Source organism: Eumetopias jubatus, unplaced genomic scaffold (assembly GCF_037043125.1).
Source record: "Eumetopias jubatus isolate StellerSeaLion01/CBP00866 unplaced genomic scaffold, mEumJub1_p1.0 scaffold_14, whole genome shotgun sequence".
In the NCBI taxonomy this organism is placed as follows: Eukaryota; Metazoa; Chordata; class Mammalia; order Carnivora; family Otariidae; genus Eumetopias; species Eumetopias jubatus.
In genome coordinates, this window is record NW_028274820.1 from 18,509,171 (window position 1) to 18,524,927 (window position 15,757).

At 43.1% G+C, this 15,757-nt stretch overlaps 1 protein-coding gene across 2 annotated transcripts in view; it reads left to right on the forward strand.

Annotated features, from left to right (window-relative positions):
- Window positions 1-15,757, forward strand: part of LAMB4 (laminin subunit beta 4) — a 97,805-nt gene that overhangs the window by 25,932 nt on the left and 56,116 nt on the right. Inside the window, exons 10-14 of one of the 2 annotated variants that reach the window (XM_088018271.1) lie at window positions 3,684-3,863; window positions 6,261-6,370; window positions 8,459-8,538; window positions 9,114-9,264; window positions 14,774-14,908. In XM_088018271.1, the coding sequence (XP_087874397.1) occupies window positions 3,684-3,863; window positions 6,261-6,370; window positions 8,459-8,538; window positions 9,114-9,264; window positions 14,774-14,908 (656 nt within the window). The remainder of the gene's footprint in view (window positions 1-3,683; window positions 3,864-6,260; window positions 6,371-8,458; window positions 8,539-9,113; window positions 9,265-14,773; window positions 14,909-15,757) is intronic. The other variant, XM_028094521.2, reaches the window with a different exon arrangement.

A 15,757-nucleotide genomic window follows, 5' to 3' on the forward strand; every position in this document is an offset into this window, starting at 1 on the left:
CGTCCCTGCAAGAATGAGACTAGAGCGAGACAAGCCAAGCACCCAGGTCCCAACACTTCAGGAAGGTCTCTCTGTCTCTCTCTGAGTGACGTAAGCATGGGGTTGACACCTGCCATTTGCACTAACCTGGCAGTGAGCACCTCCTTAAGTTTTACACCCTAGGCACCTTGCTTGTCTCACTCCAATCCCAGCACTGCTGTCGATTACTGCATAGATAAATACTCCAATTTGATTTCCAATACCACGTGCCATTTCCTGGGTCTGAGGTTTTACTCTACTAGCAGACTGACAAGGAGCTTGTTGCTGTTTCATGGATGCTGGCGGAAGACCTGAAACCCCTGGGTGAAAGACAAAGGACTTCATTACCCATGACACAACAAGCAACAAGATGCTTGTATTGGTGTATGTTCCCATGTCCCTAAGCCCTGAGTCCCATGGGGCAATTCAAAGGATGCCAGGTGGATCCCGCATACCTAATGAGTTTATGCCACAGCCAAGGAACACTGAGCTTGGGGGATTCATTGCTTTTATAGCAAGGGGAAGCATGCCTGTTCTTTGTCCAGGGGAAGAAGTTACCTCATCCCTCAAGGTAGCTTGCTGAAAACACAACCTTGAGAAATGGCCCTGGTGAAGAGCAGTCAGGGCCTTGCATTGTTGCCATACTCAGCAAAAAACGTTTGGATGCCCAGGGCCTGTGGAAAGTTGCCTCTCCCAAGACCCAGAAATCCTGCTTCTTAGGCGATATCATCAATATCTTATTATTTTGGGGGGAGGGGTTTGCTATAAAACTACAACTTCAAACTTTATATAACACATAAAATAAAGTCATATACAGAAGTAATTCATAGCCACCTGAATGTATACAACATCCTAGATTTCAAACTTTAAATCCTCACAATGTAGGAAAAGCATAAATGAAGTTTTTTTTCAGATTACTTAGTGGGGGGTGGAGGGATGGGGTAACTGGGTGATGGACATTAAGGAGGGCATGTGATGTAATGAGCATTGGATATTATATAAGACTGATGAATTACAGGCCTGTACCTCTGAAACCATAATATATGTTAATTAATTGAATTTAAATTTAAAAATGTTATAAGGAAAGATAACTTAGTAGGTACCTGACTGCATAACATTTTCCCTTACATGACCTGTTTAAAATTGATACAAAGAACTGAATTCTTAGAAAAAACATTTCTTTAAATCAGTGTCCTAAGTGTCCTACATCTTTTTTACCAGAATCTATAATCCACCCCCACTGCCTTACACACACACACACGCACACATTTTATTAATATTTTAAACTCTATTCATTTATAAAAGAAGAAGAAATTGCTCTCTTACGTAGAATCAGGGGGAAATAATAATGTTTTGAAACAGATAATCTAGGAATCTGGGAAGAGACTAGAAGTAACTAAGCCAGATAGTCACATCAACCAAAGTCTTGTTCCTTAAAAACCACTTAGTATTGGGGCACCTGGGTGGCTCAGTAAGCTAAGCGTCTACCTTCAGCTTAGGTCATGATCCCAGGCTCCCTGCTCAACAACGAGTGGGCTTCTCCCTCAGCCCCTCCCCCTGCTGTGCTCTCACTTGCTCTTGCTCGCTCTCTCACTCAAATAAATAAATAAAATCTTTTAAAAAAAACTGCTTAGAATTAATGATGGCACTTCTGAAGGAAACTAAGAAAACTAGTACCCAGACATGACATTAAGAAGTCGTTCTTTATAAACAAGGAGCTGTTTTGTTTTTTTGTAAGGAAAGGCAAATGAGGAGCTTGTAAAACAACTTCCATGAGACTCCCCAGTTTCCCTAAACACATGTTTATGTGTGTGGGATTATGTGTGTACAAATGACATTTATTAAGACTGACCAGCAGTCTCACATAAATTTTCTCTGAATTGTCCTTGTTTGAGCCTAAATATTTACATAATCAGATTCCAGGCCTAAGGGATGACCAATTTTAAGTCTTCTGTGATTAAAACACAGTCAAATGTGATACAGGAAAAGACACAAAGATTTGGTAGATTCAACCACTGATAATGTGAGTTTGCTGGAGTTAAGTTGTGTGATGCCGAGAAATTTTATTGGGCTTCTTCTGGTTTTCCCCAGACTAAACAGAACCAAATGCTGTTTTTCCGTAATAAGATTTTATTACCAGTCACAATCCAATAACAGTTGAAAATCTAAAGATTCTGTCAGACAAACCACATATTTGCTTCAATACCCCAAATGACTAGGTTTTTTCCACCAAACTCACTAACCTGAATGGGTGTTATATAAACATACATAACATGGCTTTAGATTGAAGGGGTTTGTTTTTATTCCTCCAAAGTAAAACTGTATGAATGTGAATATAATTATTTCTTAGAATCAGGATATTCATTTTTTAAAATCTTTATTGCATTCCTTAAAAGTGGCATCCCTTGGAAACCCAGCCCCACGAGGCTACGAGAGACGCCGGTGGTCATCTGATTATCTACCTGCAGACTTGTCCTCTCTACCAAAGCTACATCAACTGCTGTTCCAACCTCTCCTGGACACTACCCCTCAAAACTGGGGGGGGTCACTGCTCTACTGGCAGCTCTAACTGTCAGAGAGCTCTTCCTTATGGTCAGATCACTCTCTGCCTTTTATCACTTCTCCCGTCTGGAATTAGTCGTGCGATCAGCATCCTTTTCCACAGCCTTCAAGTTTCTGCTGAACAGAAAAGGGGGTGGGGGTGGGGTGGTGCTTTTGTTGCTCCTTTGCGATAGGCGACCATCTCATTTTGCAGAATCTCTTCATCCCAGCTTTTGCTGTGCCCGCAGATTTCCAAAAAGGAAACGGTGATATAAACCCTTCTTGCTATTCTCCCTCTTTCTTTCTTGAAGGTGCTTCTTCCAGGACGAATTAAAGAGAATGCTAGCATTTATCCTTATTTTCTGTGATGGGGAAGGGCAGACTTACTTTCTTAACCAGATTTCAGAGATTTGGTAGATATGTTTTTTTCTCTTACTCTCTCATGACCCTCGATTATATATACATATATATGTATATTTGTGTATTTATGTATACATAAATAATATATGTAATTAATATATTAATAATATATAAATATGTATATAAATATATATAAATATATAAGTAATATATATAAGTATATATATTGTGTATTTCATTACAGCATCCCATGCTTACTTGCCTCTAGACTTCATTCTCACCTTTGGAGTCTTATTTTCTTCTTTTAATCTTTCTTTCATTGAGGTGAAATTGACATAACATAAAATTAACCACTTTAAAATGAACAACAATTTAGTAGCACAAAGTTGTACGATCAGCATCTCTACCTAGCTCCAAAATGTCTTCATCACCCTGCAAACTAATCAATGTACTCTTCACACCCAATTTTCATAAGAGCAGTCTTCCTCTGATCCTCTTACTTTAGAATCACTTAAAAGCCTTAAATATATATATATATACATATATGCATACACATATGTATGTATGGGATCGTTCAGCATTTTCCAAAGCCGGAGATCTGGGAGACATTTCTGAACAGCCTTCGCCCACTGGTCTAGTTGTTTAAACGTAGTTAATTATTTAAACAAAATAAAATAGTTATAACGTGAGTAAAATGCTATGTTTATATCTCAGGTTTCCCGCAATTTGCAATTAACTAAGATAATGCGTGTCTGTGTCCCCAGCTTGTGAATGTGACCCAGACGGGACCTCATCGGGTGGCATGTGTGTGAGCCACTCTGATCCTGCTTTGGGGACTGTGGCCGGCCAGTGCTTGTGCAAGGAGAACGTGGAAGGAGCCAAGTGCGACCAGTGCAAGCCCAACCACCACGGGCTGAGCGCCGCGGACCCCGCGGGTTGTCAGCGTAAGTCGGCAGCGGCGGTCCACCAGCCCGGATGCGTTTTAAAGCTTGGGGCTGTCTCTTTCAGCCCTAAAATTCGGTCATTGTAAACATCCAAGGTATTGCCAGCCTCTGGGTTTTCTAAAGTGATGCAAACAAACCTCCCACAAATTTTAGTAAATTGGTGATTTTTCTCTTGGTGGTTAGCTGAGATTATCATAAGGGACCAGCAGGGGGCGCTCACGTTTCCTCACTGGGGCAAACATGGGAAAATGCCAAGAAATTTAATGCCAAGTTGCGAAACCTTTAGAAAAATGGTCTGGACTTGGACTCTCTTATACAAATCCGTTAAATTACATTACGCATTTATGCATAGATTGAGGACTTCTTAAGCAATCTTCAAGTGGTTGTTTCTTTTCTTTTTCCTTCTTTAAAATTACTTTTCCCCTTTCTTCTCATACCCCTCCTGGATTTGGTCCTATATTCTGTGACAAAGAGAAGAAAAAAATTAAAGAGCCAAGGGAGAGGTTGTGGGGAAATAGGAAGAACCTCAGAGTTTTCTGGGGCCAAATGGGGAGACCCTTGGCCCCGGGATCACAGAAATTTAGAGTTGCCTGCGGTCTCATAGAGCTGCAGATTCCCCAGGGAATCCTGGGGGAATAATTTCCCTTTGGTCACAGTGTCATGCTCTATGTCTTTGCTCATATAAGGAACTGTAGATTATTTGCATGTTTAGAGAACAGCATGCAGAATCCTACATTCTTCTGGAGTTTAATGGCAACATTAAATTCCAGGATAGTGAATTTTATCGTCAAGCCAATCCCCATCACACCCAAGTGTTTCCCCTGGCTCAGAATTGACCTGATGCCTTCCCAGAATAGGCCAAATGTTGTGGGGTATTTTTTTCTTTTGTAACAGTTTCAGTGAGATATAATTCACATACCATAAAATTCACCCTTTGAAGTACAATTCAGTGATTTCTAGTCTATTCAGAGTTGTGTTACCACCACTATAATCAATTTTAGAACATTTTCATTACCCCGAAAGAAACCCTATAGCCTACTTCTGGCTCTCTACCCAAAAGATGGGAGAGATGTGTACACTCTTGTTCATATAGCAGCATTATTCACAATAGCCAAAAAGTAGAAGCGATCCAAGTGTCCAGCCATAGATGAGTGGGCAAGCAAAACGTGGCATATACATACAACAGAACATTCTTCAGCCTTAAAAAGGAAGCTCTGACACATACAACAGTATGGACGGACTTTGAGGAGGTTCGGCTCAGTGAAATAAGCCAGTCACAAAAGGACAACTACTGTATGATCAGTCCACTTCCATGAGGTACCTCAAGCAGTCAAGTCCATGGAAGCACAAAGTAGTGGTTGCCAAGGGCTTGGGGGAGGACGGAAGGGGTGGAGATGGTGTTTAAGGGCATAGAGTTTCAGTTTTGCAAAATGATGGACGAGTGCTGGAGATGAGTTGCAAAACAGTGTGGGTGTATTTAAAATGGTAAATTTTATGTCACATGTATTTTACCTTAAGAAAAGTAAAGAAGCCCCATGGCCTTTAGCTACCACCTCCCCAACCCCCATTCCCCCAGCCCTGGGCAAGCATGAGTCCGCTTTCTGTCTCTGTAGATTTGCCCATTGTGGACATTTCATGCGAATGAAATCATCCAATATGTGGTCCTTTGTGACTGGCTTCTTTCCCTTAGCATCATGTTTTCAAGGTTCGTCCATGTTGCAGTGTGTGTCAATGTTTCATTCCTTTTTATGGCTTAACAACATTCCATTGTTGTGGATACTCCACATATGACCGGCCTATCCATTCATCATTCGATGGACATTTGGGTTGTTTCCGCGAGCAGTGGTTTTTCCTGCAGGGGAAACGTGTATCTTGCTCTTAGCAAATTTCTTAGCCTTCACAACAAAGGCAGAACTCAGGGATGCCTGTGCGTGGCAGAGAAAGAGGAGGGAGACAATGAAAAGAAAACGTAACAAGGCGGTAAGAAGAGAGAAGAGAGAGAGAAACATTAGATGCATCTGCCAGAAAAGGAGCCATCGCTAACAACCACGAGCCTCAGAAACCCTTGCTCATCAAGCGAGCTGACCCCCCCCCCCCCCGCCGCGGCATCACTCAGGGTGACTGTCCCAGCTGCGCCCGCTTGCACAACTTCTTTTCCTTTGTCTCCTCCTAAGTGCCATCCGACAGAACCACACGGGGCCTCTGGAAGTGTCTGGGCCTGGCTTTCGTGGGTGGGGTGGCACGCACTACAGTAATCGTGCGACCAGGCGGACCAGATACTAGGCAGGGCTGGCGGCTCTGTATTCTTGAGGCCACGTCATTTTGCTCTGTGTGAGCTCTTCAGGACAAGAGTGGGGTCAATAAAAATGAGAATAATTGTGTTTGCCGTGCTTTCAGCCTGCGACTGTAACCCCTGGGGGAGTCTGCCCCTCTCAGCCTGTGACGTGGACACAGGGCGATGCTTGTGCCAGCCGTTCGCCACGGGACCACACTGTGAAGAATGCACCGTAGGTATTTGCCTAGGATTGCCCTTGTAAGTCGTCGCTCCGATTTCTGCTGCCATTGCCCAGAAGAGACCCGGTCTTGTTCATTGCTTTCCTTGTCCTGATGTATTTCAGGCCTCCCTGGGAAAGGCTGTATATGCTACAGAAACGCGCAAACACTAGAAATCAGCCCCCACCCTTCTAGAGAGAGCCGGCTGTTAGACATTCGCCAGCACACCAACTTTTACCAAATTGGCCTGAACCCATCCAGGCACTGATGTCAGAAGTGTTATGTATGCCACTGTTCTCCCGAAAGTGCCAAGCAGTAGAATGTGACGATTTATCTCCGCCCCTCTCTCCGCCCACCAGATCACGGAGACTTTTCTTCTGTCTCTTGCATACAGTCCCTTTATCACCCCTACCACTCCTTGCCTAAAAAATATTTTGGATGAGCTCATTAAAAAAAATAAATAAAACCCCCAAACCACAGGATTACATGTATTGTAGATTCCTGTGGGAAATAAACTCCTGGATTTTTCACAGACTCCACTAAACATATGAGCACGTATGCCTAAAATTAGTCAAAGAAAACCTTTTTTTACACCATAAGAAGTGTGTCATGCAATTAGGGAGTTCAAATCCAACTCGTCCCTTTGTTCTCCCGTCTTGGCAGCCCACCGTGACATTTTAGCAAGAAAGAAAAAAAAAAAAAAAAGCTGAACCTAATAAAAGAACAGTGACCTTGATGTGTCTGAAGAAATGTAGCTGATAAATAAGAAACATATGCCTATTACAACATAGTTTTGTGGTAATATTTTAAGTCATTTTACTGAAAACATATGAGGATGGGGCACAGGAGGTGGGGAAAGAAAGCCAGTCAACAAAGAGAGAGCTCTCTAAGACAGGGCAGGTGACCTAGAAATTATGAAGGAAGGTGAGCCAGGCCAACTCCAAGGCCATGTGGGGGCGACACGGAGAAAGATGCAGGAAAATAAATGAGTAGGGGCCACCCCGTGGGGGCTCGTCCATTGTGGCTGAGCCCACGCATCCGGCAGGTACCCCACTTCCTCCTGTGTCCGGTGGTGCCTGGGACCTGCGCGGAGGCCCCCCACATCCCCCCATGCCAGCACGCCCGGCCCAGGGGGAATTTTCACAACCACATCCTGAGTGAGGCCGGTCATGGCACGTTGTTTTGCCTGAACTGAAGTTTAGTTTTGGGAAAAATATCAAAATTCCTTTCCTGTGTTTTGTAACAAGTTAGGTCAACTTTTAATGTTTAAAATAAATCTTTTTGAGTAAAATCAGGCATAAAATTTTACCAAGCTAATGAAAAAAAAATGTATATTGATACTTAACAGGCCTGTTTCCAACAAGAGCGCCATGCCTAGTAAGACCTTAATTTTTTAATTGTCTGAGCGTGTTAACTTGAGAGCTGAGGGGGAAGCATTTTTTTTTTTTTGAGCATTTTATAGTAAATGTTATCAGATTTAAGAACTAGTTGTTTGTATCTCACCAGCTGCTTATATTGAATAAAGGTCAAGATGTTGCAATGATGAAAAAAAGTCTCAAGCAAAGTTGACTCTCACACAGAGTTTATTATGCCAAAACAACTTATTTATAAACAAGAGAGCCTGCTGAACTGTGATATTCAACTAAGATCTCAAAAGCAGCTTGATTGATTTTTTTGTTTGTTTGCTTATCCCAAACATTTTAGGGTTGTGGAGGTAAAAATCCCTAGGGATTTTGTGGTAAGGGAACCTATTGGTTTTACAAAAGCAGTTGCAGATCAGCTAAAGACCTTCTCCCCAGACTGGCCTTAGGTAACCCAGTGGGAGACGGAATTGATACTGTTAGAGGACCCAGTAGTTTGCACCACATCTGAGCTTGGAGTCATCCACAGACAACCCACCTGTCCCCCTCATTTCAAGTCCCAGAAATGGGAGATACGTGTCCTCGAAGATCGTTACCAAGTGCAGGCAAGAAAGGCTGGGTGATTGCCCAGGCTGTGTGGCTATTTGGCATGAGTCAGCTGAATCGTACTGGTTTTAATAGCACACTTAGAGCAGCAAATCTCTTCATAGCTGGAATCGGCTGAGCAGTTTCTCTTTGTAGGCTGGATACTGGGAACTGGAAGATCACCTCCATGGCTGTTCTCCCTGCGACTGTGATATTGGAGGTGCTTATTCCAATATGTAAGTCAATCAAATGAATGACAAAGTTCTGTGGCTATAGTCTTCACTCACGTTTCCACATAAAAGCACATTTTATTTTGATATGCTCTTAGTCATCGGCCATGGGCTTTATTCCATGACAAGCAAAGGGCGTTGAAAAGCGATGATCTTGGAACATTAACTACAGCTCAGTTGATTTATTTTGCTTGAACTATTCCTAAGGAAAAGAGAAACAGTTCTACTCCCTGGCTATCCCAGGAGGTGGTAAAATGGATGCCTTGTGTGACTTGACCTGCCTAAAACACCAACTTTTTTGCCACCCTATAAAGAGAGGTCCAACACTCCTGTTTGCAGTCTTTAGAGCAGAATCAGAGGAAAGAATGGCTACTTGGGTTTTATAGATCTGGACTGGCTTTTCAAGACCAGACACGTAAAGCCCAAGGCCTCCTAACCTCCTCCTCAAGACAACTGATTGATAGATTCAAAGAGTGGGTCCAAACTCAGAAGGCATTGAGCTCAGCACTCCCATGCCTTCATTTTATACCTGCCCCACCACCACCACCACATTTGTGCATGATGGATTTGTTTTTCCCCAGGTGCTCACCCAAGGATGGGCAGTGTGAATGCCGCCCGCACATCACAGGCCGCCGCTGCACTGAACCGGCCCCCGGCTACTTCTTTGCTCCTTTGAATTTCTATCTCTACGAGGCAGAGGAAGCCACCCCACTGCAAGGACTTGCGCCTTTGGTGCGTATTTCATTTAGTCTCCTTACAGATTTGATTTGATGGCGTGTCAGTCCATATATATATAACACACCCTTGAGATCATGGGTAAGGTACCTGGAAAAGAATGGTTTTGCCCACATATGCAGATCAGAGTAGACTTTAATTGATCATAGAACTGAAGATTATAGAAATTCTTGAGGGCAGAGTCTGCATTTTATTTAATCTTTGTAGTCCAATTCCAGCGCAGAGCCCAGCACATAAGGGGGAATTGGATTAAGTTGTGATTTCACTTTCGCTCTTTAAATGTGCCCCTCAGATAGCACGTGTTTATTGAGCATCTCCTTGTCTGCCTTCCCCACGACACTACAAACCATGAGAAGGAAGAATAGCTGTGTATCCCATTCACCACTGTTGCCCTAGTGCCTACCACAGTTCCTGACCCATGGTAGGAATGTCACAGACCTCTGCTAATGAGTGAATGAATAAGGTTCTAACAGACGAGGACACTGTGTTCTCTGGCCTCCTGAAGCTGATCTGAGATTAGCAGTTCTCACTGAAGGCAGCCATGTTCACTGGAGTGTGTGACTGCAAATGTCACTTGGCGTGCTACTTCATTTCCTACAAGTCACAGTCCTGTGGGAGCTTTTCCCTAAACATATTTTTCTAAAAGTCTCGTTAGCAGAGCAGACACATACATGCAGAACGGTTAGAGAAAACACGAGTTTGACTCCTGTGACATTCTCAAGCACGTGACGCCAGCCACAGGCAGGAATGTAACGGGGAAAAGGTAACGCGAGGTGAACGTCTCAAGGAGAGAAAGCATGTGAAGGTCAGTTCTGAAGACAGGATTTGGATAGAAAACGGGGGAACTCATCCAGTTTCCAGCAACGAAGTCATTTCCTGAGACCTCTTCTTTATCTGGACACTGTTGGTGGGAGGGATGAAAATGCCCCTTAGGAGGCTTGGAATGTTCTGTTTTACTGACTGGAATTGAGGAAGGGGGCAGGAGGCTTTTACTGTCCCTACTTAGACTTACAACCGTGGTGGGTGGAATCAAATGAAACAGTTCTATGTCCGCATTCATCATGGGTTTTAATTTTGTCTTTATGATGGAGAGTGGAAAAAAAAACAACTTTAATAAAGTAATATTAGTTTAGTAAGTATAGTTTATAGTAATATTAGTTTAGAAAGTAATAAAGTATGGTAATATTAGTTTAGAAAGTAATAAAGTAATATTAGTATTCATAGTTAGGCTGTAACTATGGTACGTAATAGAAAATATATATTGGCCCCTCCCCCTGGTTCTTGGTACAGAGCTCCTAAAGCCCGGGTAATTTTCTGAGTGATAAGAACACTAGGAACATCTTTTGTTCTAATATTTGGTCTTTGACCCTGGCTCTGGACACAGAGCTCCTAAATCCTTTGGAATTTCCTGGGTGATAGGAGTGTCTTCTGTTCTAATCGGTGACTCTTGATGGGCTTCTGGATGGGGGCTGGTCACCAGAAAGACCCAGCCATGATTGGAAGCTTGGAATTTTCAGTCCCACCCCTTCCCATTCGCTGGGAAAGGGAGAAGGACTAGAGATCGGGTTAATGATTGATCATGCCTATGTGATTAAAGCCTCCATAAAAATCTCCAAAAGTATGGGGTTCAGAGAGCGTCCAGGTTGGTGAGCGCATCCACGTGCCAGGAGGGTGGTGCACCCCGAATCCAGGGCCCAGAAGCTCCTACTTCCAGAACCGTCCCAGTCCGGTCCATGCCCTATGTATCTCTTCATCTGGCTGTTTATCTGTATGCTTTATTTTATAATAAACCGCTAAACATAAGTGTTCCCCTGAGTTTTGTCAGCGACTCTAGCAAGTTATCGAGCCCAAGTCCCAGTTTATAGCTGGCTGGTCAGACGTACCAGTAACAACCTGGATTTTCTACTGGCTTCTGAAGCGGGGCAGGGCGGTCTGGTGGGACTAAGCTCTTAACCTGTGGCATCTGACACTAAATCCAGGGAGATGGTGTCAGGACTGAATTAAGTTGTAAGACACCCAGCTGGTGTCAGAGACTTGGTGGGTGTGGGAATAAACCCACATATTGGTGTCAGAAGTGTTGTGAACATGGTAACTAACACTGTCACGGCAGAGGGGACACACAGTGGTGTCTCTCCTATACAACTGTAAATACAATCGGTCCCATTGTTTTAGATAAGAAAACACAAAACAGATGTAATTGTCTAGTGTAGATGGACTGATACTTAACATTTATTCCCTGTGCACCACTGGTAGGTGCTGACAAGCCATTAAGTAGGATCATATCCTGTGCGGTTACAGCTCCAAACTGTGAGTAGTGTCTGACATGAAGCCCTACTCCTCTCTCCAAGGCTTTACAAAAAAAAAAAAAAAAAAAAAGTCAAGGCTATAGAACAGGCTTAAAGAATCAGGAAAATTGCTTAAAAAACTGGAAAGTCATATGTATGACAAAGGAAAGTAAATTCAAGGTGGGATTGATGTTAAACATTTAAAAAATAACAGCATGAATAATTTCCTCTCCACTAAAAACATGATCCTTGATTGTAGTAGAAAGGATTTAAGTTAGACACTAATTATTTGTGTGTTCATTTAACAGATACGTGTTGTGTGCTTACTATGCTATTGCTGTTGGTATTGATAAAACTTCCAGGGGCGCTGGGCTGGCTCAGTCAGTAGAGTGTGCGATTCTTGATCTTGGGGTCAGGAGTAGAGTTTACTTTAAAAATAATTTTTGGGGGGCGCCTGGGTGGCTCAGTTGGTTAAGTGACTGCCTTTGGCTCAGGTCATGGTCCTGGAGTCCTGGGATCAAGTCCCGCATCGGGCTCCCTGCTCAGCAGGGAGTCTGCTTCTCCCTCGGACCCTCCCCCCCCCTCTATCTCATGCTCTCTCTCAAATAAATAAATAAAATCTTTAAAAAAACATAAAAATAAAAATAATTTTTTTAAACCCCACAGATTTCCACTTACTTAGTGCCTTGTGCTTTGCCCTTTATATGCATTATTTCTTTTAACTTTCCAAACAACCTAAGTATCAGCATCTTTAATTTCCAGATGAGGGAAACATTAGAGAGGTTGTGCAACTTGTCCAAAGTCACACAGCTGGTGGGCTGTGGGCCCTGGATTGAAACCCAGGTGCATCTGGTTCCATAAGGCTTGTTCTTACCCCAGCAATATGTGCCACCCAGTGCCTAACACTGACCTCCAGGCCAAAGGCAGTATAGAAAGTGATTCGTTAGGGTCTCTGCCCTCTAGGAATTTTTAACTATAGCAAATACACTTCCATAGATGGCTCAGGATGGGCACAGAGCCTTATGACAAGGAGAGTGGATACATGCATTGTGTTAAAATTTCAGAGTGAGTGATCCTTTATGAACAGGCTTAATGCATAGGTAGAATAATATGGCCAGAGACTTGAAAACAATAAGCGTTTCAGTTGGTGGCCTTGGTGAGAAGACAGTCCAGCCAGGAACGTTATAAGTAATGGCTCAGAGGAGAGACAGTGCAAGTGTATTCAGAGAACAGGAAGTTCATATAGGGAAGAAGTATTGGAAAAGAACATTAGATTTTCTTATTAAAGAGACTGTATTTTATTCTCTGGGCAATGAGAATTCACTGAAGCTTTCTGAGCAAGGGACTGACCTGATGAAGACTGTCCTCGGTGATCTGCCGGTGCAGTCTAGTACAAGTGAGGCCTGGAATGGAGGGAGAGTGGTCTGCAGTAGTCTGGCAGGAATAAGGAAGGGCCTAAGTTAATAGGAAGCAGAGAGAAGAGAAAGGATGATGGACACATGAAAGGATGTGAATCCAAGACCACAACTTATGGTAGTTGTTTAAATACTCTAATTTGAGAACAAAGAAAAACAACGATTTCTTGGTGGGTCTTCAAAAGGTGTGTGTGTTTATATGTGTGTATCTTAATTTATCCAGGCTTCTATAACAAAAGCACCTTGGACTGGGTGGCTTATAAACAACAGAAATTTATTTCTTACAGTCCTAGAAACTGGGAAGTCCAAGATCAAGGCGCCAGCGGATTCATGTCTGGCAAGAGCCTGCTTCCTGGTTCATTGACCGCCATCTTCTTACTGAATCCTCACATGGTTGTAGGGGCAAAGGAGCTCTCTGGGGTTTCTTTCATCAGGACGCTAATCCTATTCATGAGGATGTGCCCTCATGACCCAATCACCTCGCAAAGGCCCCCCCCCCTTTAAATACCATCACCGTGGGGACTGGGCTTCTATATATGAATTTTGCAGGGACAAAAACATTCAGTCTGTGGCAATATCCTTGCAACTCAAAATGTCTATAGACCAACAAGATTGGTATTGCCTGTGAGTTCACTGCACTTGGAGAATCTCTGACCCCACCTCACACCTATTGAATCATGTCTACCTGTTAACAAGATCCCTAGCTGATTCATAGGCGGTTTGGGAAGCACTGGTCTGTTTTCTTATAGAAATGATCTGTGGTCACAAAAAGTTAATGCTGATTGAATTTAACATAGTATAGAATTTAATACAGTATAGTATAAAGCTAATTCTATAATAGACTGTATAAAATTAATAAAACAGTCTCTAATTTTGTGTTACACGAACTCAATTGGTAAGAAAAAAAAGAGGACAAACTGGCATAATCCCCCCAGGGTAGCCTGTCCATGGGTCCTCATCACAGAGGTCAGGCAGCTGGTCAGAGAGTGTGGCTGAGAATCAGAGCAGTAAACACTAGAGTAAGAGAGTTCCGGAAGCAGGCCACACAGCTGACCTTAGGGCTTGTGCGCTCGTGACGAACAACCAGGGCACCTGTGAAATTAAAAATCATGTTTGTAACACCAACAATGAAACATCAACCAAGGAAACACCCATGTCCAGGGTCCAGCGACAATCTGGAAACAAGCAATTGGAGATTTTGACTGGGTCACCACTGAGGACGTGGTAGCAAAGAGAAGCCTGCGAGGCCAGGATTTTAAGGAAACTGGAGCTGCATGAATGCAATTCCTCTGCTTTGAGTTTGACTGCTGGGATTTGGCTCTCCTGCTCGAACCTCTCGTGGGAACGCGAAAGGCCAAATCCCACAAATTGTGAGAACTGACAGGAATTGGTCTAGGGAATGGCCAGACTGACAATAAGCTAATCAATCTGTCTTGCCACCATGTCTGTTGTTGATTTTCTACAACTTTCTTCTTGAGATTTCACATTAAAAACATAACATTTGTGCTTTTTTCTTTTTAATACCATAAAACTAATAGATAAGAATAAATGTTTCCCCAGTTTCAAATTTTACCAGTACACAACATCCTTTAAAAAGAAAACCAAATACATGCTCATCAGACTACCAAAAATTTCCCATTTTCACAGAGGAACAGAAAATTGTAAACTGCTTCATAACTCTTTTCTGAGACTATGAAATGAGGCTCGGGATTACCTTTAAGTTACTGGATAATCTGAAACTCTTGCCCTGTGGTATAATTGGAATTTTTGTCAGTTGCTTACACTGTCATTTCTTTTCTTGTTAAGATATCAGCAACAGCTTTGCCTACATGTGATGATGTGTACTTCCAGCAACAAGGGAGCGATTTCATAGTTGACAGAGGCAATATAATACTGAAGAGCAATCAGAAGCAGAGTGTACATGCTGACGAGTGGAATGAGGTAAACCATTTCTTCATGGCCGTTGTCTGTCCTGCTGTAAGTGAACAACCCAGGACTGCCCTCAGAACCGTGTGGGGCCCGGGTAAGTGCTCAGGCCATATAAGCTCCCAGTGTCCTCAAGGATGGGATGGACGAAAGGAGGACACAAGCTCAAAGTAATTAGAGCCTCTGGGCAAAACTTTAGTAGCTTGCTTTCTTTCAAGACAGAAGTTTCTGGAAAGCTGGATTCTGGAGTCGGAGAGTCAGGTATTGTGAATTCACAATTTTTTGTTCTTTTAGTAAGGAAAGGTACAGTGCTGAGGAATGGTTCTCCCCCTCATTGGAGGGAAAAGGACATGTGGATATCCCTGGGGATAGTGCATGGCTATGCCCTGGAACCAGGCCATGGGAGTTGGCCAGTGCTGGCCTGAGTGCAGGATGATGCCCCCTCCACAGGACCCCACCTCCAATGGCTTCAAGAAGGCCCAAGGAGACCTGAGGACCTTGTAGCTATCCAACTATATTAGCCAAAGTTGGGGGTATTTTAGGCCCATTCATTTGTTCGTTCATTCATACACTGGGATCTTTACTCACTGAGTGTTCCCGTGTGCGTAATGCATGATGGGCATGTTAGAAAGCAAATGAAATCAGCCGCTCGCTGTCTTGTTCACGAACCTAGCACCTTAGCCAGTTCCTTCCATATAAGAGACCTCCTTGAGTGAATGAAATGCTTGGATCAATAACAAAAATATGTAGGCATGAAACCTGCCCTAGAGATTGTTGTTGTGGAAATGAGCCACGTACACAAACAACTAATGGTGGCCGGGTCGGGTGAGTATCATAGAAGAGGTACACGTAATGTGATAGGGA